This window comes from Diadema antillarum, unplaced genomic scaffold, assembly GCF_040938485.1.
Source record: "Diadema antillarum isolate AM-2024a unplaced genomic scaffold, OU_Dant_1.0 seq00000264_RagTag, whole genome shotgun sequence".
NCBI classification, from domain to species: domain Eukaryota; kingdom Metazoa; phylum Echinodermata; class Echinoidea; order Diadematoida; family Diadematidae; genus Diadema; species Diadema antillarum.
Window position 1 is genome coordinate 1,314,412 of NW_027271302.1, and position 23,072 is coordinate 1,337,483.

The window sequence follows — 23,072 nt, forward strand, 5'->3', positions numbered from 1 at the left end:
ATATTAAGCTTTGAATTTTACCCCGAGGCCTCGATCCATGTCAAGCTGCTGCAGACGCATGATCGCGGTCTCCTGCTTTTCTGTTATTATAATAACCAAAATATTTAATTTCTAATATCAATTTATTTAAATCCCCTCTGTTATATTCTTTTCTTTGAAATTCGTTTAATGAAACGACGTGATCATATGCTCTGAATGAATATTTCATTATTATTCATATAATCTACAAGTGTTGATTTGATGATTATCCTCCGAACTTTCTCTTTTGTGAGTGATATGCTACATGTTTTATACATCGAATACTGTCATGTTCATAGTGTGTATGTGTATATGTGACCCTGCACCTCAAAACAAACAAAAAGTCGCCAGACATGAATTTTTAGTTTAAGACCATATTCTGAAAGAGCAGACTTTAAGCTTGAAAATGATGTATAAATCAAATCAAATGGACTCTCCTAACCTATCTAAATATTGGAAAGAAAGCACAAACTCAGAAAAAGTGTGAACTGAAAAAAGAGGCTCTGAAGTACAGAGTCTATTCAAGCACTTAATCTTTACCAAACCGTGCTGGCTGTGCAATGAATAGGACAAAATACAGGAAGTAAACCACCAGAGTAACAACAATGAAAGGATTATCAGATTAAACTGAAATTAAGCATACCTCATTAACACATTCTGTTCATAATTAGTGCCAACTTTCAATGCAGTAGCACTATCCTTTCAAAAGGGTTTTTCAGAAATGAAAAAGGGATTCTAAAGACACACCTAATCACACTATTCGACCAAAAATGTTCGAGATAAACTGCTAAAAAAACACACTTTCCTGCCCGTTTTATGATACCAAATTTTAGCATAATGTAAAAGAAGACCCGCTCTTTCAGAAAATATGAAAAAGTCAAGTTCGGCTAGGTTGACCCATTTCACTTTTAATATTTTCAGTCCTCACGCAAAATCAATGTGTGCGACTTTATGTTCGTTTTTAGGTGCACGGTCACATATGTACCTTGAATTAATTTGTAAGACAGTATATGCTTGCTTAAATGTCGTGTAACGTGATTTCCAAATATGTGTATCTTTTGTTATGTGTGATTTGGAAAAAGGCAGAAATAAAATCAATCAATCAATCAATCAATCAATCAATGTCAGGTTGTTCACAGCATTGCTATTCTGTAAAATTGAATTGTAGACACCGAAATATATTATATAAGCACTATTCTGCTTGCAAGCTTATAGCCTTTACATTTGAAGACACTTCATTTGCCAGAAATATACAGCAAAGTGATGTCAGTCATTCTTGGTTTCTGTAGACAACATATACAACTGACATTCATTAAAAAAAAATCATACCCTGAACAATTCTCGCTTGACAAACTTTTCGTTTCATAAATGTTCTCTGTACATGTGTTTCTTTTCATTTCACCATTAAAAGAGCAGAGCTTGACTTTACAATTTCTAACAGAGTGTCTTATTGTACATTTGCAGCTTAAGTGTGTATGTATCACTGCTTATTGTAGAATATGCACAGAATATAATTGTTTTTCAATTACTTTATTTCCTTTATATTCTTTTATCTGCTCTTTGATATTACTATAAACAAGATGAGAAACAATGCCTCATATATTTCCAATCATTGAGATACCGACACTGTAATGTCAGAGCTTAAGCCGGCGCATATTACTTGATTTATTCATTTATTGAAACATATTTATACAGGATTAAAAACGAACAGCTAAAAGCTGTTTTACAGTCCTGTGTAAAACAATGCAATTTCCTGCAAAGGGGAAACTGTAAAAATGACAACATAAAAGAATAATAAAAACATTTTCCAACAGATTTAGAACAAAAGAATTGCCGGACTGGGATACAAATGTGCAATTCTTCCAAAAATTCTGAGTTTTTTTAGTATATGCTGCCCACTATTCACACCAATCAAAATCAATACACACAAGACGCAGTTTTCAGCAACCCCATTTATACAGCATCAGGCACTCAGTTAAAACCACAGTTCACACACAGCACACTCAGTTACACACATACACACACGCAAACACACACACACACATGCCTTCACACAATGCACACTCACTCGTACCACATGCAGTGATACAACACAAGATCACATACGCAAATACTATACTCACACAGACAATGCACATTATACATAATACACCTTCTAGAAACACACGCAATACTGTATACAGTAATACGACACCGGCGTTGGTCATTATACATGTACATAAACGTGTCAAAAAATGTGACGCAACCACCTACATTTCGATATGTAGGCCTACTGAAATACAGAGATGAAATATGGTAAGTGACTGGAAAAAAAATGACAGTCCGGCAGTTGCAAATAACCATCATTACAATTAATCAATCAATCAATCAATGAAAAGAATAAAACCATACGTAATGAAATATCTAAGGAATCCCCCGTGCAGGAAAAGCTCACAAAATTAAAATGCAAGAAAAAGAAAACAATCAAAATTCAATATACACATAAACATCATAGGCAAAATAGATATGTAGTGGCGGCTCTACATATATTTAAAAACATAGAATAACTAAGAACTGCTACAGTATTTCACAATGTATGTCTTTATAAAGGTACGTTTATAAAACCTTTAAAAAAATCAAAAGAGTTGGTGCTTTTTGCAATTCAGTGGGAAGAGAATTCCAGGCAGTGGAGCTCGAGTATCAAATGGTGTAATGAACTAAGAACAAAACTAAATACAAAAATAAAACAAATACAAAACCTTTTATCTCATTTTCTTGGTGGCTCTGATCTCATTAACATAATCGCCTCCAGACAGTCATAAAGTGATAGCTCTGGGAAGAGTGTTTGTGTGATCACGAATATTTTTTCTATAGATATGCATAATCGAGCAACGCAGTGCATGTCGTGATAACTCCGGGAAATATCTATTTTTTCTCTCTTTTTTTTTGGAAAAATCTCTTTGAAGACGAAAGACTTCAGCCTGCTTGTTTCGCTGCGTCAAGTTCCAATGGAAGCAATGATAACGATGATGTCGACAGTTATGACGAGATCAACCAAGGGGCATTGATCTATGAGAACGTCCACCAAGATAAATTACAACGACCAGCGATTCCAACAGACCGGCTGGCGGAGTACATGACCAATATTAACTCAAGAGGGGTCACTGGCTTTCAGGACGAATTTGAGGTAGAGATATTTACATTCACTCTTCGGAACACCTTACTTAACTACTTTCCAATTTACATTGAGCGAAAGCTATTCTGAGTATGACACTTTGAGTTTGATATTGCCGAAAATTAAAAGGGGCGATTGGCAAATAATAGTAAGTGATTTTGAGGAGAAACGTATGTTATCTTTTGTATATTTCTCCTTATTAGGATATCAGCGATTTTAAGAGTAAAAAAAAGTTATACGGATATGTTTATCCTTACTATAGGTATTTCTTAAGACAACTGCATCAAAGTCAAGAATATGTTTTGTCTGTTATCAAGTTCATGTTGTGAGACAATCATTAGCTATCAGTTATATACATTTATGTAATGGTGATTCAGCCCCTCCCCAACACATAATTTTGGATCTTAAAAAAAAGGGGGGGGGGACGAAGTGCATAGTAGCTCTCCAAGGGTTGCACCTATCTGTGGTATGTGATTCTATACAATGGACATTCCTGACCTATCTAAATGATTCTAAAAAGTGCAAATTCTGGAAAAGTATTTTCCAATAAAGAAAAAAGGTTTAGGATTTAGGGTATATTCACGTAATTAATCTCACCGAGGTGCCCTCTGTCCAGTGGTTGGGACAAACGACAGGATTTAATCGCTGTAGCAACCACAATGAAGATATCGTCAGATGAGGCTGTAATAAGAGTTACACACTCATTAAATACAGTCTATTTATAGCTGACAATAATTCTAAACGCATTATCACCATCTTTCAAAACGTTATCAGCCTTGAAAGTGAGGAATGTGTTAAGTGTTTTTAAGCATTGGCAAGAGGCCTATTAAACTTACCTCATTATTTCATTACAAAAAAAAAAATCAGAGTGTATATGAACAATAATGGCTCTTTCAGAAAAAAAAAATTATTCGACCTATTTCGCTATGACGTCTTCATCCGTGCAATTTTGGATCCACACAATTTGCTCCATTGCACGCACGCCGAGAGTCGCGTCCTTATTGGCTAAAACCCTGCTGACGTTCCTACACTCATGTATTAATGCATGTCTGTCGAGTTTTTTCGCATCCTGATTGGTTAAAACCCTACAGCCGTTCTTACACTGATGTATTTAGAATGTCTGTTGAGTTTTTCGCGTTCCGATTGGTTAAAACCTGACAGGGGTTCTGTAATGCATGCAGAGATATACAGTTGGTCGATTGAAGGCACTTCGGCTCGTACGAGTGACAACCATACAAGCATTCTAGGGCTGCACAGTTGCACAGTTGCATAGTTGCACAGTTGCACAGTTGCACAGTTTCATAGTTGTACGGTTTCTTGCATTCTGATTGGTTGACATCCATTCCAGGGCTGTATAGTTGAATGGTGTGTTGAATTTCGTCACAGGCCCGCCATAAGAGCATGGCACACTCAGTGAGCTTGCATGCGTTGCAGTACGTGTATGCGACAGCGCGCTAGCGTAAAGCGCTGTCTCGATCTCAGATTTTCTCTTGCTTCTTACTTAATGAAACTTCAGTGTTCTATTCTCTTGAACCGTCTTATTTGATTTCTCCTTGCAGTTTCCTATATTGTTCAAATGCGGCATCAAGAACTGCAGTAGTCCTCTCACCAAGCGATTGCTGCACTGAAATTTTGCAGATTCATAACTTTTCGACGTACTGTTGGCCTACAGTGTCCCTACGCTCTTCCTATCTTCGATGATGTCTTCTACTATTATTGTCACATGAACTCAATCCATATGTCTAATTTGGCTTCATTTGCTCATAAGCATTTGCTTATTAATAGTCCCTGTCCCATGTCGACTCAGTGATATACAAACCAGTAGTCGTCAACTGGAATCTATGTAAACTGGCATTCTACAGTTGACATGGCAACCGACACATATGCTTACACACATGTGTAATGTATAATGATTATGTATACACATATAATAAATTGTGTGTAAAAATAATTATGCACATACTTTTACTGCATGCATTATTTGAGTGATATAATGGTATCGCATACAAATTGTTAAACAAACAAAAAAATCAACCTTAGAATTAGATAATGTAATCCTGGCGGTAATTTACAATTTCTATGTTCTATTAATGATTACATCTGTTCTAAAATTCGCAAATTAGATTTTTCAATTAGAAGTCACGTATCCGACCGATGTGGCTAACAAGAAAGAAAACCAGAAGAAGAACCGTTTCCTGAACGTCTTACCATGTAAGTTGTTTTCCCCTGACATATAAAACAATTTATGAACAGTAACACACACACACAAAAAAAAGTTTTTGAAAATACTAGTAGTTAATGTTAATGCCAGCCTCCTGGTTTTTCGAATTGTACCATATTCCCAGAAAACAGTTGACTTAAACTGTATACTGCTGCAAACAAAATGCCAGGAACTATTAAAGTTATGGTACATTAGCAAAGTTGCACAGTGCGACGTAATCAGCGCTTTTTTAATACTTAACAATTTCCTCTAGGCAGTTGTTGCATTCTTTGACTTGCCTTTCGTATCACTTTGTTCACAGTAAAGTTGTGCAAAATTGCATTCAACAATCAAACACCTCATTTTGACTGTCAAACTGATTAGAACACACACGTCCACGTCAAGCTCTGCGCATGACAACGATACTCTGTATTGATTTCTCCTTTGTTCATAAATACAGTATGCCTTAATACGTTGTTTTGATTCATATGTCATAACAGACTGATTTTGTTACGAAATTGTCATTTCCTATATTCATTTGTATGTGAAATTCTCCTTGTGTGTGGTTTTTTTTTTTTGCATACTCGATATCACTTTGTTTTCATTTACAATATTGTATTTGGAGAAAGAAAATGCAGAAATAAAGCAAACCAACCAACCAACCACACACACACACACACAGACACACACACACACAGACACACACACACACACACACACACACACACATATATATATATATATATATATATATATATGTATATATATATATATGTATATATATATATATATATATATATATATATATAATTATGTATTTTTATATCTTTCAAAGTCATGCTTATGACTGAGTTAATGTGTGAAATAATCTGTACCTTCATGCCTTGTACAGATGACCATTCTCGAGTAAAGTTGAACTTGCGTGGGAAAGATCCAAATTCTGATTACATTAATGCATCGTGGATACACGTAAGCACAAAGCGCTCTCTTTAAGTTCATATTTCTTTTGTTTATACAATTTAATGCATTACAATGATGACTGGTAGTGATTTAATCCTCTGTTCATTACTATACGTCATAGATTCCATGTATTCAGTGCATAGATGGATTCGTGTCGTGGTTGAGCAAGAACACTTTAAATATGAAGTTTTCTGTTCTCACTCTTGCGTGACCTAACAGATTTCTTTATGCATGTAAATGTGTATGTATGTGTATGGATTATGTGTACTCTATATGATATCATATATACATATTTGTATTTTGTGTCATTTGTTCTCTAATCTGAGCCAAAGTATCACGCCAAATATTCCGATCAACATGCTCTGGCGTCCGTGTCGCGTTGCGTACATCTTTTTATGCATTTTCATCTTCTCCTGGAAAACCAATCGAAGGACCTTGACCTAACACGGCAGATATAACACGGCAGATAGCATGCAAGGGAGGTGTGATCTCAATATGAATAGGCACCACATGCACCCCTCCGACAAATTACGAAATTAATGTTGAAAAAGCCTTCTTCTCTAAAACCAGAACTGATAGAGAGGCATTAATACTAAGTACATGATGACTGCGTACTTTCAAGTTCGTGGCGGAACCAATTTAAGGTGCCCCTCGGGGCCCGGAAGGGAAGGGGAGTGGTAGTGGTCCGAATTGGAGTCTGATTTTACATTTACATCTCTTTCTTTAAAACGCATGGTCAAATTTTTTCCCAACTTTACAGGTATTATCGCAAGGGTGATAAATACATTATATTAACTGTTGTTGTATAAATGGGCATGCAATTTTGTAGGATGCTGTTCGTTATTCCGAAGGTTCGCTATTCTGAAGATTCGTTATTCCGAAGGGTCGTTAATCCGAAACACGCAAATTCCCTATACCTAGAGGTTCGTTAATCCGAAAATGAAAAAGGGTTCGTTAATCTGAAAATTTGTGGTGTTATTCCAAAGGTTCGTTATTCCGAAGATTGGTTAATCCGAAAATGAAATTCGGATCAATGAACCTCCGGAATAACGAATCTTAGGAATAAAGAGCCTTCGGAATAACGAACCTTCGGAATAATGAGCTGTAACCATTTTGTAAATGTGAGAACCCCTGGAGCACAATGTCAAGGAGATGGGGAAAGGGGGAGACCGACAACAACCCAAACTCAAGGAATTTTGAAAGCCTGAAAATATTGGCTCAGTTTGTGCTATGAGTAAATTACATTAGTGGCTGTAGTTTTAAGCTTGTCAATGAGAAAGGCGGTGCCGGCAGGGGGCCGGGGGAAGAATCAAGTCAGGACCCAGTTTTCACATTTTAATCTGTTTGAAACGCCTGCTGTGGCCAGACTTTTAACAAACTTGACAAATGTTATCGCTAGAGTATCGTAGAACATTTGCAAACGTGCATCATTCCCAGAACCAGACGTGAAAAGCAAAGTTAGTGCATTGTGTAAGTAGGCCTACATTGGTGTCTACAGTAGGAAGTCAGGGGGTCGCTGATGAGGGGGGGGGGAGGAGCTGGGGTAAGTTAGGATCGTAAGGGCTTTTTACACTTGTAAATTTTTGCTAAGGCCCCCCCCCCCCTTAGCCCCACCGTTGGTGCGGGACTACCCTCAGCCCAGTTTCTGTTTACACTAGTTTTTGCCAAAGTGGGCTAGCCCCACCGATAGTCCGGTACTATCTGGCCCTGCAAAATAGCAGGGTTAGCACCGCAATTGCGGTGCCAAGCAAGTGAGTGTAAACAGAACGAAAAAATAATCCTGGGCTATAAAGCGACGGAGACGAAGTCCGACCCTCACTGACCAATCAGAAACGAGGTAATCAAGTGCTGCCGGTGCGTGCGTGTACGTGTACAGTACACAGCGTAATCATGAATATTCATGTGGTTTGGAAAGTCCGGGGCTAAGAAATACGAGTGTAAAAAGGTCAGTTTTCTCCTTAGCCTCGGACAAGAGATAGTACGGGACTAATTGGCGAGTGTAAAAAGCTGAAAAAATTGGTACGGGACTAACGATAGTCCTGGGTCAGAGAAAGTCCGGGGTTAAGAAACACAAGTGTAAAAAGGGCTTAACTTGGCAGCCTTTACCACTAGAATAAGTGTCACAAACTCTAGAACCGCCTAATCATAAAAAAACTGCATATGATTAAAAAAAGATCTTGACTAAAACCACAAATGCTCTGAGATAAACATTGATGTACTTTCAAGTGTGTTTATGGTAGGTCCAGGTTTCGGGCGGGGACCGAATTTGAGGCCTGTTATATATATTGATTTCCTGTATGCAGACCCCTCTTCTTTCTTCTCTCCTCTTCCTTTCCTGTCTTTTGTTCTTCGTAGACTTGTATTGTTACCGTCTTCTCTCCTCTCGGTACTGTCTTTCGTCTTATATGTGTGTGGGTAATGTGTGTACGAGTGTGTTGTCCTTGTCATATTTTCCCGGTACACGTGGTTCAGTGAACAGTGTCCGGGCATTAGCATTGATATTCTATTCTTATTTTTTTCCCGACCTGCGTATCTCAATATTACTACGTGTATATCTTTACAAATGACTTAAATAATCTATATCAAATATAATAGCTATAAAAAAAAAATCTCGAGTAATATATTATTTACTCATTATTTATCTAGCAATCCACGTCCCACAAGCTTTGCTTTTAAGTGGATCACTATTTTCCATAATCGAATCTATTTTCCGCACGCCCACGAAGTATATGTATTGTTCCTCCTAATTGTAGTATATATATATATAAATATATGTTGTTATATACTTTATCTCAGATACTACATGAATCTTTTGCAAATGTTTGAACAATATTATTTCATGACATGTATACTTTGTACTATGTTTTGATTTTCGTTGATTGGAAATAAACTATGATTGATTGAATTGATTGAATTGATTGAATTTTGCATAGTTTTCTTAACATCATACTTTGTGTTATCTTTCGTTTTCTTTTGCATATCATTGATGCAATTTTTACACTATTTTTGAACACTCGTATAAATTTTAAGAAATGTATTTTTTTGATTTAGGGTTATGATGCACCAAAGAAGTACATAGCTGCTCAAGGTATGTTGTCCTTCATTTCTGTATATTATGTGTCAAAACTAATTGTGTGTGTGTATGTGTGTGTGCGTGTGTGTCATCAGAACTTGAACTTATTGATCTTGTTATGTTTTACATTGTTTATAAATATGACTGAAAATGGATATATCTGCGGTCTGTCTGTCCGTATCCATACGGCTTAAAAGCCAGTTCAATGAATGAACGATCAATAGATTTACTACAATTACTTTGTATACAGGGTGAAATTTACAATTTCACATTTTTCAATATTCAGTTAATTTATGATATCTAGATATCATGATATTTAGACCATGGGCCAAGACCCGAAAAATGGGATTGGTACCACCTGAGGTGGCAAAACCTTTTTGGTGTCATTTTGTTTGTCGGGCATAGATATGCTTATCAAGTTATGATAGCATTTTTCAAATGAGTAGCTTAGTCGAAATAAATGAATTTTTAACCAATTTGGTCTCGTTTTTAAATCCCTACACTTCTTCTATGCAAAGAAGAGCGCTGTCTTCTGTATGTCCACAGGACGGTGTTCTGTTGTAAACGTGGTGCGCTTAGTCTTTATTCAAGGCAGCGAAGGAAATATCCAAAGGGTTACGATGTCCCCAGCTGTCACGCGGTGCGCTTTATAGTCTTCATCTAGACGGCGAAGGGACATCCAAAGCTTTGTTGTTGTTTTTAGATAAAGGGATATACACTGTATCACGCCAATGTCGCGCTATTTCCATCCAACAATTAAAAGATACTGCAAAAACAATGTACCGGTACACTACAATACGTTGTAATAACGATCATATTGTAAATGAACAGAGTGATTTTTGTTTAACTGATGTATTTGTTGAGAGGATTGTATAAAAACAGTATAGATAATCCCTTTTATTAGGAACTTTAGATATGATAACGGTACATTGTTTTGTTTTGTTTTTTGTTTTGTTTTTAGCAGTGTTTACCAGAAAATTGTTGTTAATTAGTCAAAAACAAAAACAAAAACAAAACAAAAACAAAAAACAGAAACGGAAACAATTTTCACATAATTAGTCCATGAGTCAAGACCCGAAAATGGGTTATTGGTACCACCTGAGGTGGCAAGTTCTAGCTGTGCATTTTGAAATGGCTCATATCTAAGGATTATATTTTGCTATGATAGCATTTCCAGAGTAGTAGCTTAGTCATAGATTTCAGCCATTAACCCGACCAAGACCAAATATTTTTTGACGCTCTTTGACCAAAGACAGGCAGAGTGTGACCTTTGATAATTTCAAGGCTTTTACACCAATTCCTCTGAAATTTGGCACATATATTCAGCATGATAATGATGCTCTAAAAAATGACACCATCAAAATTTCACCGGTTATATTAAAATAGAAGCACAGTGAAATGTAACAACTCACCTTGATCTCCGGGACGACTTCTATTCGTACTTCCAGCTGGTGATGGAGTTGCGTGGCATCAGATCTCTCTTTCTTTCTTCTCCCCCCATTCTTTTTTTCTCTTTGACCTTCATTGTCCTGTCAATGTGTTCTTAATTTCTGCTACAATACTGCGTCTTTACATTATGTGACAATTGTTTCCATGTCTGTGTGTGTGTGTGTGTGTGTGTTTTGTTTTTTTGCCTGATTAACAACAATATTCTGGTAAACACTGCTAAAAAGAAACACAAACAAAACAATGTACCGTTATCATATCTAAAGTTCCTTATAAAAGGGATTATCTATACTGTTTTTATACTACCCTCTAAACGAATACATTAGTTTTGAAAAAAAAAATCACTCTGTTCATTTACAATATTATTTATTATAATGTATTTAGTCCGGATACATTTGTTTTTGCATTATCTTTCATTGTTGGAGGGAAATAAAGCGACATTGGCGTGGCATTAGCGTTTTCACCTTATTGTTTTCACCGGAAAATGATGAGTAATTGAAAAATACGGCAAAATCCACGAGGAATTGCTTTTTTGTTTTTAATAAAGGGATATACACTGTATCATAAGCTTTGGATATTCCCTTCGCCGTCTTGAATAAAGACTAAGAGATGTGGACATCATAACCTCTGGATATTCCCTTCGCTGCCTTGAATAAAGACTAAGCGCATCGCGTTTACAACAGAACACCTGTGGACATACAGAAGACAGCGGTTAGTCTCGATTCAGAAGTATAGGGATATAACAACGAGACCAAATTGGTTAAAAATTCATTTATTATGACTAAGCTACTCATTTGGAAATCGTAGCTTGATAAGCATATCTATGACCGACAAACAAAATGACACCAAAAAGATTTTGCCACCTCATGTGGTACCAATATCTGGCCTTGCCCATGGACTAATTCCGTACATATTCCGCCTTGCGGTCTGAGGTTTGAAACACTACACGCGGAAGTCACAAACTGGAATGGAAACTCTAGACCCAATTATGGTTTTTCCCACGCTTTGTTTTTACAGACTGCTTCTTCATAAGGTTGAAGTGGTTTAATTTTCCCCATCGCATTTTTTTTCCTTTTTTTTTTCCTGTGGATGACTATTATGATAAAATTTCTTGTAACCGCTTGTTAATTATATTTCTCAGGGCCGGCAGTTGCCAGCATAAATGATTTCTGGCGCATGATCTGGAAGTATGGCTGCAAAAGGGTCATCATGCTTACTAATCTCGTGGAGGGCAAGAAGGTTTGGAAAGCGCTGTAGCGATCACATAGAAAGTTGCATAATCATATCTGTCTTGAATAATGTAAACGCTATTTGTTTAATGGTTTGTTTTGTTGGAAAAACAGAATGAAAATGAAATGAGTTGAATTGAACGTACTTAAAAAATATAGGTATACATAAAATGATAAAGAAACACATAGTGTACTTGGATTTTGTGTGTTATGTGTGTTTATGAGAGTGTTATGTGTGTTTACGAGGGTCTGTTGTGAATAATGTAAACGCAATTTGCTCGATGATTTCTTTTGTTGGAAAAAACAGAATGAAAATAAAATGAGTTGAATTGAATGTACTAAAAAAAAATACGTATACATAATATGTTAAAGAAACATATAGTATACATGGATTTTGTGTGTTGTGAGTGTTTATGAGGGTGTCTGACGTACAAGTCGTATAAAGAGGAGGCAAATAATACATTAGAAGGCAATGATAAGGGCTGCCGCTGCGACATCATCATCTCGTGATTCTTAGTGGGTTTTGGTGGGTGCGTCTTAAAAAAATGGATTCTCATTGTGCATCTCATTTCACTGTGAACCATTACCATTTTAATCCATAGTTTCATCTTTAGAGATTATATGAGCTGTAATTTATAAGTTACACAGATCAATGCTTTGGATCTATAAAGAAATCAAAATTTAGAAGAAAAAAAAAAGAGTCTATGGAGCTGAGTAGCGGTGACTGTGGTTTGGTTGACTACTGTTTCATCTTGTTCGCTTTAGAGAAAATGTGAGCAGTACTGGCCAGACGAGAGTTGTTCCTATGGAGAAATTTATGTTGCTGCTAAAAGCAAGGAAGTGACCAAGAATTACACCATCAGGCGATTTGACATTGATGTAAGTATTAAAATAATTTGCTTTGATTAAGTTATTGGAAGAATATAGGTAGGAATACCATCGATACGGTTATTAATATATAATATATATATATATATATATATATATATATATATATATATATATAAGTATGTATGAAACGTTTCTGCAACGTTCACCTAAAGTCTGATTTCTTTGATAATTTATTTTAAGACGAACGTTGCTCATTACTTTCTCTTTAACCTAGCTTCCTATAGTTGTCATGGCCTTTAACTCCTGTGTCATGTTTCCGCGGTACAGTGATCATAAACATTATGTTGCCGATTTGATGCTAAATAGGTCAGCATATGGCATATTCGGATGCCGACAATAAAACGGGGTCATCCCATGAGACAGACAACCATGAATCACACAGCCCACGGGTCATACAGCCCACGAGTTCGACACTAGGCAAATAAAGCCCATGAGTTAGACAGATACAACACGGGGTTTAATGTATTGGTCTCGTGGGCCTTGTTTGCTTAGTGTCGAACTCGCGGGCTGTATGACTCGTGACTCGTGACCCCAATAAAACATAGCAATTAAAATACATGCGGTAACGTCTGAATTACATGTCTAATTTCGGATCAGATACAATAAATCATTATTGTAAAATGAATGATGTTCGTGTCGAATTATCTTGGGCACATAAAGGGTTGGGTTATGGACGCCTTGTATCACGGCAGTATGCATTTCTGTACCATGTACAGACTTATGATCTATCGACAATAATGTGACATTATGTAATGCAGGATTATCATTGCTGTTGTTCTACATTATGTAATCGCGCATACTCATTTGAATATAGAATATTATGAAAATTGAAATTAACAGTAAGGTACTTCCATGCTCTTAGTCAATTTGAAACATGATGACGATCATGTCAACAGATATGATAACTGATTCTTGTCGAAATCACGCAGATGGCTGGTGTACACCGAGAACTGGTGCAATTTCACTACACAGCATGGCCTGACATGGGGGTACCGGAACAGCCTTCCCAACTTATGAACTTCATCGAGGTCACCAGAGAAGGGGAAGGTGCAAGCAAGTCACCAATCATAGTTCATTGCAGGTATTATCGCATTACAATGTTGACGTCATAAAGGAGCTGGTCATTAGAACTGATAATAGAAACTCTCTCTCCTCTCTCTCCCTCTCTCTCTCTTCTTTATTTGTATACCTGTAAGTGTTTATGTTTGGGGTATTGATTGCTAGATTGCTATTGGATATTCTTGATACTGACATCGATACTATACTGTGTTGTATGCACCACTTTCTACCGTACACATGATCGAAGGATCTGAGACGTGATACTAACCAAAGGATGCTAACACACTCATGATAAAGACACTATTCTTTTACTAATCCCAACATGTTAAAACAGCAAAAAACAAACAAACAAACAAACAAACAAACAAACAAAAAAACTGGGAGTCCGAGCATTTGCCTGCTCAGCTCCCAGCCTGTAGAATGACTTTCCATTAGAAATCAGGAAATCCTAAGCTAAAGCAGTCTTTAAATCAATACTCAACCCCCCCTTTTTTTATTCAACTGTGCATTTTTGTCAAGCATAATAGTAGCTATTGTAGTACAGAAAATATGTGTACATATATTTTGCGCTTTATAAGTTCATACTATCATTCATTGTTTAGTTTGATGGAGTTGCTTCTGGGTCTATAATAGACTTAGTTCGTGACAGTATGGTTTTCTTCAGTACAAACATTGTGCTATCTCTTCCAGAGTACATTATCATTAATGTTCTTGCAATTCCACAAGCCCATTTACACACCCTGGTAAAGAGAAACAACAAGTAAAAAAAAAGAGTTATATATATATACATCGGGCTGGATTCAAACTAGGGAGTTCAAAGCCTAAAGGATCTAGAGCCCATCCCTTTCACTACAGCTTTCCACAACCCACGAGGTTAAGTCTGGGCAATTAATGGAATACTATCACAACATCGCCTTTCGCCTTGCTACATGCTGGTGGTGCTTTCATGAGGCTTCATTGGTCCTTTCATGATAACCCGAAAAATCCTAGATGTATTGCCACAATGAACCTCATTTGATAATCTTATCCACTTTTGTGTTTATTTCTTTTTGACAAGCCTCCAAGAATAACGAACTCCCACATAATGCTTAATGCATAGCTGATTAGTGTTTGTATATGTGTGTATTTTTTTATGCGTGAACTATATGCACTATATAATTGTTGCTTACTGTGAATTTTGTAAACGTTGAACAGCTGTACCAAATTGAATTGCTACTTACTTTTATTTGAGAGGAAAAGGATCATCGAAAATGAAAAAAGTGCACCTGTAGATAACATTGTGAAACATCAGACCATAACGTTAAGAAACCGTTATATGATTATCTAGCGCCGGCGTCGGGAGGACTGGTACGTTTATCACACTGGACGCCATGGTAGACCAGATGAACGCCGAGGGAGCTGTTGGTATCTTCAACTTCGTGGCCGGTATGAGGCAGCACAGGGCAAAGATGGTGCAAGTTGTGGTACGAATAACAACAAAACAAATCATTTCTGAGTTCTAAGACTTACCTGAAGCTTACCGTAGCTCAAGCCAGAAGTTTTCATTAGGATACATGTATAACCAGCGTTTCTATATGATGAATGAATGTTACTGATAGAAATCAAAAGATATCACGTGCACCAACCGACAATTAATTCCCCATCTTGATATCTGCTAAGTGTTATTATTATCATTATTATTTTCCTTTTTTTTTACGGGGAGAGCTAATAGATCACGAAGATAGGCCAGTGAAGAAGACTCATAGCAATACATCTTAGCCCAAGTCACTGAAAATTCCAAGCGGTGGTGCTGACGACGTGTTACCATTTCTTTCATGATCTGTTCGTCTCCACTCCACTCAGGAACAATACCAGTTCATCTACGCCACTCTTCTTGAAGCCCTTACCTGTGGAGACACATCAATCCCAAAGGTTGATTTTATGAGGCGCTACAGAGCTTTGAAGACACCAAGCCCTGATACAGGGGTCACATCTCTTCAAGAAGAGTTTGAAGTAAGACAAAAAGAGCCGAGAGACAGATAAAGGATTTTAGAGATTATTTCATATTAGTAGCGGATCCAGAGGGGGTGCACCAGGAGCGCGCCCCTCTTTATTTCTTGTTGAAGCAAAAGAAATGAATAGAAAAATGGGGTATGGGTGTGCCCCCTTTAATTTTGTAAAGGCTCCTCCCCTTTTACAGAATTACTGGATCCGCCCCTTCATATGGATATAATGATGAGGATGAATAGTTTGAAAGATGGACAGAATGACTGACAGATAGAATTATACACTGATAGATATTTTAAAGGTATAATTTACCATTTGCAGACGAAACAAAAACCCAGCAATAGTGCTTTAAAATAGTTCTAAAATGTGAGTTAGGGATACAATGTAGAAACAACCACTGTAAAAATTTCAATCGCTAGAATCGATGTTAAGTATTGTTAAATATACAAAATGTGAACAATAGTTATAATAAAAATGTTTCCAGACTAAACCGTCTACAAATATCTCCTTATATTTTAGGCTTTATCGCAAAAATTGTATATGATGGGATGTTTTGTGGTACAACAGACCTACACATATGCATTAAATGTCATATCTTGAAATCTTTTAAAATCACTGTTCCCAAAGGTAAACAGGACCTTTAAAGGAATAGGTGGATTGATTGATTGATTCGATGGGCAAATGTATAAATATATAGATAGAAAACCAGGGAGAGGAGGAGAAATTATATCACTTTAAGATATGAAATGAGATGTATTCAAATGTTATACTACGCTGCTCTTCCGTTAACTTTTAATTAAACATTAAGTGGTTAACCGTAATATGTTATACACTGTACTTTTCATAGGCAATAATTATACTCACCAGGCAGAGAAGCACTATGAAACGCTATGCCTTAGGTGAAATCTTGTCATTAATGATCAGCGAGGACTGAAAATTAAGTCTTGTTTTCTGTGAAATCTGGTAACAGAGGTAGTGGTAAATTTGTAATGAAGCAGTGAGGTGTAACGAATACCTGGCGAGAGATCCTGAGTTCATTTTGCTTCCCACTGGACAAGATATTTTAGTCAAAAAAAATCCTGTAATAACATTTACAGTGTAAAAACGCAAACTTGGATGATTATGCAATGATAATAGTTATGCCCTCAGAAAGAGCATTGATAAGCAAACTCTACCTTAGTATAACAATTTATCATGATTATCTATAATAATCATGAGAAGAAGATCTATCTCCATCTTTCTGTCCGCAATGATACATGATGATATCAACAGCGATGATATGTGTGTTGTATGTATATCAATTGTGTAATTCGCTTTAAATTCCGTGATGCTGTCATTCTACTGCCACTGAAATAGTTGCTAAGATCGTACACCGTAATACCGGGAGAAGACGAAGTCAGCGCTGCTACACGCGAGGAGAACTTGAGCAAGAACCGTTACAGAAATAAAGTTCCCCGTGAGTTCCTTTTCTTTGCCTTTCTTTTCTTTCATATTCCCTGTTTGTAGGCTTGAGACGCTTTCAGAATCACTCCATTATGCTTAGTGGGCACATGTGCAATGCTTAAATGCGTTTACGGCGCACTTGATTGTACTGTAGGTGAGCACCGTGCTGTGACAGGAAAACCCTTTTGACTGAAAAAAAAAACAAGTCCTCATCACCTCGATATAAAACGACAATTGTCAATGCTGAAATAAGGGTAAAGAAAGGAATCATGTAACGTTAATTGGTAATAATAATGAATTTTGGTAGATCAAATTCTATATTGTTATGTGTTATCATTATGTCCCAGACTTATATTGCGGAACTCCACCAAAGCTGAATACTTCACTATATAACGATGAAATGATGGATTGTAATGGTTTGCACTTCCTTCCGGGAACGTTATAACCTTCACACACAAACTCTTTCCCTCTCTCGCTCCTCCTCCTCCTCCTTTCTCTCTCTCCCTCCCCTCTCTCTATTTCTATCTGTCTTACACACACACACATACACACACACACGCACACACACACACACACACACGTACGCACATGTGTAATTGTGATACATAATTAAGGCCAGGAAAAAAATGGGGACACTATATTAAGCGGACGAGTTTCAATATCGGTTTGCTCATTTGAGCTCATTTCTAAATACAGTTGTATAACCAAACAGGCAGGGGGCCAAACCTATTACACAATGCATGTATTTCAGACATGTACTGATACTTCTATTCTCGATCAAGCTCACTCCGTCGTATAACTGATAAAAATTTAATGTTCTGATAATTCCAAGGGCGTATTTATTATTCCTATCAAGGGCATGAATAAAAAAAGGAGGTAAATTTCGATTGGTGATATTTCTGACGTATACTGAACTGGCGCTGGTTCGTATATTCCATGCATAATGTGACATTGCGTCCAATATAAAAGCATGGTATTCATTTACTTTTTTATATTCTGTCTAAATGAACACGTATCATACAATCTGTTTATTATATAAGTATACATACAATAATATCTATTTACATATGATATATATATATATATATATATATATTCACTAATTTGTTGTGCACATACACAGGTCTTTACGAACAATTGATTATGATGAAGTAGAAAATAACGTTTAAAAGTATTGTCGATATATCGTAATTGTTACAATTTTATCCTCAAATCGTTATTATATTATACCGACCCAGCGGCATCACAGTTTGTGTTTGGTATAAACATGCATATATATGTATACATCAACAGACATATAACCGTTTTATCACAATAACTTTTAATCCCATTTCCAATCTTTTCATTCTGACGCAATTCCATCTCTCTGCTAACCAGCCGACAGAGTACGCCCATACCTCATGACTGAAGTTGAAGGTGGCACTAACTACATCAACGCAACTTACTTCCCGGTTTGTTTTTCAGTGATACAATTAGCATTAGCTAATTTCGATCAACATTCCGAGTAATATGAAAAATCGTCAACTTATTTGTATGATTGCCATGTCCTCAAAATGAAGGGCAATCGTATAATCAGGAATGATCCCAGGTCTTATCTTGCTCCCTCACATATAGCAGGAACTGTACATGAAAACGAAAGATTATTGCAAACAGTAAAAAAAAATCCTTTTAAAACGATATATTGCAATAACACAATGAACTGAAGCCTTTTAATATTTATGTGTTTAAACTAGACTGTGTGTTAATCTCCATAATATGTCTGTAAGATACTAAAGTTGGCCATGATAGACATGTTGAATCAGATTTCACACTGCAGATCTCGATGAAATCATATTACGCGTGTGACGTAATGATGTGACACAAGAATACAGAAGGTTTTTTTTTTTTGCTTTTTTCAAATGTTTTAGTCTTCCAATGGTACATTCTAATATTGAATATAGATTCTGAATAATAATTTCAAAAAATGTGTTATTTTCTTATCACCTCCTCAGTGGGGATGATGGGCAGTTTATTGACTTCCAGTAAAATTAGTAGATAATATAGATCAGCATCATTGTTAATGATATATATTTGATAATACATTGTGACTTACAGGGCCGGAAGACCAGAAATCAGTACATCACCACTCAAAGTCCGCTCCCAAACACAGCGGTGGATTTCTGGCGCCTCGTGGTAGACTACAAGGTCACAAGGATCATGATGCTACACGGGGACACGCCTGATGAGGTGGGTATCAGGGTCATACAAGATGTGTGGCTTTCGTGGCACAGTGGATTGTTGAGGGGTGTGTATAAGTTTTGGTCCATAATGGCCAAAAATTTATGACTCGTCATAATCGTGCACATTATGGTCATTGGTCGTTTTGTGCTGTCCTTTAGATTTTCATGTCATTACATAATATGTACAAAAAAAAAGATAATCCCCATCATGTATTATATGGTGGGATTCGTTGGGAGAGTGCTCACATTGGTATAGCTATCAATTATCGTCAGTGTTAAGCCGAATGCCCACTGTGCGACCTGAGCCTGCGAGCTGGTGCGGGCTGTATGGGGTGCCAAGTGTTGAATTGCCTATTTCGTTACGTTTCGTTATGAGTGGGCATTCGGCTTTAAGCATAGGTAATTCACTCGGATTCCTGTGTTATTGAAATTCCTATAACCAGACCTTCGCAAAGTACTGGTCCGAGGATGATGAGCTTATCTGTGGTCCCTTCGCTGTGACCAGCGCCAAAGAAGTCATCGTGCCGGGTATAGTGGAGAGAACATTGACTGTACGCAAACAGACATCGAAGGTATTATAGTAATCATCCTCACCATGTGGATGTGAAAATAAATGAAAGAATGAATAATTAAATAAATGAAAGAATGAATGAATGAATGAATGAATGAATGAATTGATTAATTAATTAATAAATACATCAACAGATTGATGAACGAATGAATGAACAAATAAATAAAGATATACCATATACCAAAACACCATCAATCCTCAAAAGTTACTTGGACTATTTTTGGTTCCTCTGATTTTTTTTTTTTAGTTCGTGTGCGTTTTTACATTTTGGGAAAAATAAATATTTTGACATTTACTCTTGGTATGCTTGGGGTATAACCATGTAAAAGATTTTTTTTTTCGTTTTTTTTTTTTTTTTTTTTTTTTGTCCTGAACTGGTGAACACCTATGAAACGAATGTGTTACACCAGATATCAATCACGAGTTTCTATTCATATCTATTTAAGAATCTGTTTCAATGAGGGGAAACAAACGGTAAAAGACGTAATTTGATATATGGTGTGTGTGTGTGTGTGTGTGTGTTTGTGAGTATGTTTGTGGTCGTGCTGGATACATTGGTGCAGGAATAAAACGTTGAAATGCGTAAACGCATATAATTAGGACGGGAGATTTAAGAAAATGAAAGTGAAAGAACCCATATACTCGTATCTATCATGACTTACTAACATTATCGATTTCGTGATTTTCCATTTAACTTCACCATTTAATCTCACCATTAAGAGACCGTCGCAGACTGTCTACCAGCTACAGCTGGAGTGTAGCATCGTGGAGGATGATGGACTGCCGTCTGCGTCGGACATGATCTTCATGCGGACTCGTTTAAAGAGCTGGCCGACACATGGCCATGACAGCAGTCCTATCCTTGTTCATTGCAGGTTGGTGAAGATAGTTACCAGCTCAGTGACATCAAAGATATTGATAGAATTATAAATGGTTTGGAGGCGGGAAAGGGAACTTCAGAATATTTCAGGTTTCAACGGCCTTAAATGTTCTAAATGGTGGTTATTGCCCTTGCCGAGGGCGTTACAACCTTTCCAATTTAACAAACCGCGCGATTCGTTGTATTAAATTGGTTATTAATGTATTTTGATGATAGATACCGACAATTGGATTTCCCATGGTATTGCTTGATATCTAAATGAAACATTGACATTGCTCCAGCAGCCATAATATTAGTTCGTACATACATTCTCTTCTTATAATGTATGTGAGAATAAAAGGTGTCAGTGCACCTTTTTTTTAAATCATATATATATATATATATTTTGGGGGGTGCGCTATAGTGAATAGATTTATAGATGGATGACGCAGTACAAATACTTTGTATTATTGTTACTATTATCATCATTATCTCTATCAATACTAGTATAAGCCCTTTTTGTCGCATGTCCAATAGGAAACATTGACACGAATGCTTATCTCTCTCTTCCCCCTTTTTTTTCTGTTTCCGTCTCCCGCCCTCGTTCCTAAAACACACGCACATAAATTCTACTCACAGGGATGGCGTTGGAACGTCTGCAACTTTCTGCGCCTTCTTGACTATAATGGACAAGGCAGATTGTTCAGAAGACGTGGAAATCTTTCAGGTGTGCAAGAAAATGAGAGCTGTCCGACCTGAGGCCATTTCACATATGGTAAGCAATGTTGTTCCTCTGTGTTGTTCCTTTAAATATGCCAATAAGCAGTTAAGCCCCATTTACAAGTTATGATTAAAGAAGGTATATTGTACAGCCAAAATTGGGGAGTACTGATATGCCTTTTTAAAGGGATTGACATTGTATACTTGATCACCATAACAGATATTATTAGTATACGCGATCCTTCATTCTACCGTCCACAATAACTGTAGTAAAGTGAAAAGACAAATGTTTCACAGATCATTCATACTTTATGTGTCATTAGTCGTAAGCATTTTTAGTTAACAAGTTATACACCTGTACGAGCAAGGCGGCGCGCGGCGTGAACTGCAGTAGGAATATCTGAAAATAATTTGTACATGAGAATCTCATGTTTGTTTGTTTGTGTCTACTTTGTATTTGTGTTTGCATCTGTCTATGTGTATTCACACCAACAAAATATGATACATGGCATCGTTTGATCTGTTTTCCTTCCCAAATAGAAAGAGTATCAATTGCTGTACGACGTTCTCCAGGAATACATCAGTTCCTTCGAGATCTACGAGAATTGCAGGGGCTGAAATTACATATCAACCAAAAAGTCAACGGCATTGACCAACCACCGAGCTGCTGTTTGAAGGACCACTGTTAAAAAGCCATTCTCAACTCATGGAAATGTTGTTACAAACAATGAAAAGCTAATTCATAGCAAGAGATTATTGAGCAGACAGGTGAAGATATTAGGCATGAATTTTCTTCAGTTTGTTTGCCCTGTGTACATTTGAAATTTGTAAGATCGCAACTTACTGCTAATCTACATCTTTTACAAACATGTAGGGGGAAAAATGGAACCAGCGGGAATCGAACAGTATTAGATGTCATGTTCAATTCCCGCTGGTTCCTTTTTTTCCCGACATGTTTTCCGACATGACTGTTAAAAATGTAGATCAGCAGTTGCGATCTTACAAACTGAAGAAATTCATAAATCAATGTGAATCGACTTTTATGACTTATTCGTCACTGTTTCACCGAGCACACTGTTTGACGATCCTAATCATCATGCTAGCGATCATGATGTACAGTAATTTGCACCAAAGATTGTAAATGATACTTAACCTTGTCAATTTTGTATTTTATTTGGACATAACTGACATGTATACATCCTTGATTTCAACAGTGCCTCCACTTTTCCTGTCTTTCGGGTTGC

General features: G+C 36.8%; 1 protein-coding gene across 1 annotated transcript; it reads left to right on the forward strand.

Annotated features, from left to right (window-relative positions):
• The first annotated feature begins 1,011 nt into the window (after positions 1-1,011).
• Positions 1,012-22,718, forward strand: LOC139729821 (receptor-type tyrosine-protein phosphatase alpha-like). The gene is made up of 16 exons (XM_071640748.1): positions 1,012-3,184; positions 5,296-5,383; positions 6,265-6,341; positions 9,384-9,420; positions 11,993-12,090; positions 12,846-12,959; positions 13,901-14,052; positions 15,358-15,493; positions 15,873-16,022; positions 17,373-17,472; positions 18,837-18,910; positions 19,554-19,685; positions 20,122-20,250; positions 20,970-21,124; positions 21,748-21,883; positions 22,369-22,718. Exons 1-16 carry the CDS (start codon positions 3,134-3,136, stop codon positions 22,444-22,446), a joined length of 1,707 nt encoding a protein of 568 aa, XP_071496849.1. The 5' UTR covers positions 1,012-3,133; the 3' UTR covers positions 22,447-22,718.
• Positions 22,719-23,072: the final 354 nt, after the last annotated feature.

Bases quoted from the DNA above. Each gene is read 5' to 3' on its own strand.
- LOC139729821 (XM_071640748.1), top strand. From the start codon at position 3,134: ATGACCAATATTAACTCAAGAGGGGTCACTGGCTTTCAGGACGAATTT. The intron at 12,091-12,845 runs GTTTGGAAAGCG...TGTTCGCTTTAG, and splicing joins ATCTCGTGGAGGGCAAGAAG to AGAAAATGTGAGCAGTACTG. The intron at 18,911-19,553 runs GTTTGTTTTTCA...TGTGACTTACAG, and splicing joins TCAACGCAACTTACTTCCCG to GGCCGGAAGACCAGAAATCA.